This window comes from Parasteatoda tepidariorum, chromosome 1 (assembly GCF_982258835.1).
Source record: "Parasteatoda tepidariorum strain Cologne lab strain chromosome 1, Ptep-v5.0, whole genome shotgun sequence".
In the NCBI taxonomy this organism is placed as follows: Eukaryota; Metazoa; Arthropoda; class Arachnida; order Araneae; family Theridiidae; genus Parasteatoda; species Parasteatoda tepidariorum.
Genome location: NC_141755.1, coordinates 44,967,786 through 44,970,163, shown reverse-complemented (window position 1 = coordinate 44,970,163; position 2,378 = coordinate 44,967,786). Strand labels below are relative to the sequence as shown.

At 38.3% G+C, this 2,378-nt stretch overlaps 1 protein-coding gene across 1 annotated transcript; it reads left to right on the top strand.

The window, feature by feature from the left end:
• Positions 1-884: 884 nt before the first annotated feature.
• Positions 885-2,111, top strand: LOC122270059 (uncharacterized). The gene has a single exon (XM_043045991.3). It carries the CDS (start codon positions 885-887, stop codon positions 2,109-2,111), a length of 1,227 nt encoding a protein of 408 aa, XP_042901925.3.
• The last annotated feature ends 267 nt before the right edge of the window (positions 2,112-2,378 follow it).

Sequence of the window (2,378 nt, the reverse complement as noted above, 5' to 3'; positions counted from 1 at the left end):
TTAAGGACAACAAGCAAACAAAAAAGAAAAAGAAAAAAAAAGAATACCATTTAGACATGAAAAACTGTGATATAGCACAGATTTTGGTACTATTAAGTAATATTTATTTTGCATAATATTATGTTTTACTAATTATATTACACTTAATACATAGTACAATATTCATATCATACTATGTATGCAAAATCATAGTATGCATTTAAAAATAACTGAAAACAAAAAAAAAACAAAAAAAAATCAAAAAACCACCGCCAGCACCGAGTCGCCCAAACCCAAACTATTTAATTCCTGCTTAAGCAACCTCCAACTGCTTTCGGCTCTGCCAGTTGGAGGCTGCTTAAGCAGGAATTAAATAGTTTGAGTTTGGGCGACTCGGTGCTGCCGGGGGTTTTTGATTTTTTAAACAATAGATATGTTTGTTTTAATCGAAATTATGTTCTTATAGAATCAACAACCAATGTAGGAGTACTGCAGGGCTCGTCCCTGGGACCCATTTTATGGCTCATACTCATTAATTCATTGATCGTCAATTTTAACTATTATGATTGCAGTTTGCTTGCCTTCGCCGATGACGTCTTTTTACTGATGAAGCATTCAATACTCTATAGAATCGACAAAATAGGCACAGATATTATACAGTCTCTTACCGACTGGGCCAGGGAACACAGCCTTGTTTTCGCACCTGAAAAGTCAAAATTGATCACATTTCTTAAAGACGCCAAATGTCTTAGAAGGCAACCGCGTATCAAAATGGCTGGCACAACTACTGCCAATATTAAACCAGTAAAAACACTTAAATATCTTGGCGTGATTTTTGACCCTCGGTTGAGCTGGATTACACATCTCGAGCAGTTAAAGTCCGATGTCGACATCTTTTACAACAAATGAAACAGTTCAGTAGAGCCACCTGGGGCTTGTCCCCAAACATTCTTAAACAAATTTATCACCGAGCTATTGAAAAAAAAATCACTGTATGGTATAAAAATAACGTGAAAATTAATAAGAAGTTGAACTCCATACAGTGCATCCCCCTTCTAAATATCACCAAATGCTACTCCACCACCAGCACAGAGGCTCTCCAAATTCTTGCTGGTTTTCCCCCCATAGACCTAAGAATTAGACAGACTTGTACTATAAAGAAACATCGATGGACGCGAGATAAGCAAATAATTTTCGATAGCGACTTCCAAATCAGAGAACTAGATGCCTTACCGATAGATACCCCAGTACACCATAATCCCTTGGATCTCAAGATGATAGAAAGGGGCTACAGCTCACCGAGGGGTGTGGGTTATGAAATCTATTCAGACGGCAGTAGAAGACAAATAACAAATTCGGATACAGGGTTGACCGAGGATAGAGTGGGCTGTGGTTTCTTGGTGAAGCTTAATAACAACACCATTTATCAACACTGTGCTAGACTTAATAACGATGCAAGTGTTTACCCCGCCAAACTCGCTGCCATCAAACTTGCAATCACATGGGCAAACGCTGAAAATATTAATGCATTTAATTTATTCTCTGATTCTAAATCCTCGCTGCAGTCGCTAGAAAACCCAAATCAGAATGACCCACTTGTGGAAGAAATTAAGAACATGGTCAAATATAAAACATGCTGTCTCAACTGGGTAAAGGCACCTTCTGGGGACATTGGCAACGAGGAAGCTGATGCACTTGCCAAACAAGGCACTCTTCTTGGCGGGGTTGATCACTATTATCCTCTTTCAAAACCACAAATCAATTACAGACTGAGGCAGGTAAGCAACGCAATCTGGCAGGACAGGTGGTCAACCACAACAAATGGGAGACATACCTATATCTTCTACCCAATGGTCAAGGAGAATAGACTCTCCAGCGATTTCTTTCTTAATCAATTTCTAACGGGCCACGGAGTTTTCGGCGAGCATCAAGCTAGGCTATTCCAAGCTACAGCCAGCTGTAAATACTGTGGAAAATATCAATCTCTTAAACACCTAATCGCCGAATGTGACAAATTCCGGACACTCCGAGGAAATCTCTTTCGTAATATGAACGACTTGACTCTTTGGTTCCGATCTAACGCACAAAAATATGCTATCACTGAGATTATTAAACGTACCCTGGTAGGGTAAACTAACCAGTGAAGGAACACTTAAGCTTCGCTTGCCTTTTAAAAAATCATATTAATTTCAAAATTCGTAATTTCAGTTAAATGACAGTGTCAATATATTTGTTACTAATTGCAAACTATGCAAAAAAAATGTAGAGAACTTACATAATATTGTTTTAAAGTTTTGGAGGTTCAAATAACAAGTAGTAAGAAGACCCAGTGAAGGAACAGCTCTTACCAGTGAAAGAACACAAAATAGCCCAGTAAAGGAACACTTAATTTTGGTTAT

What these genes read in the sequence shown, in the direction of transcription:
- LOC122270059 (XM_043045991.3), top strand. Translation starts at nt 885, where the DNA reads ATGAAACAGTTCAGTAGAGCCACCTGGGGCTTGTCCCCAAACATTCTT.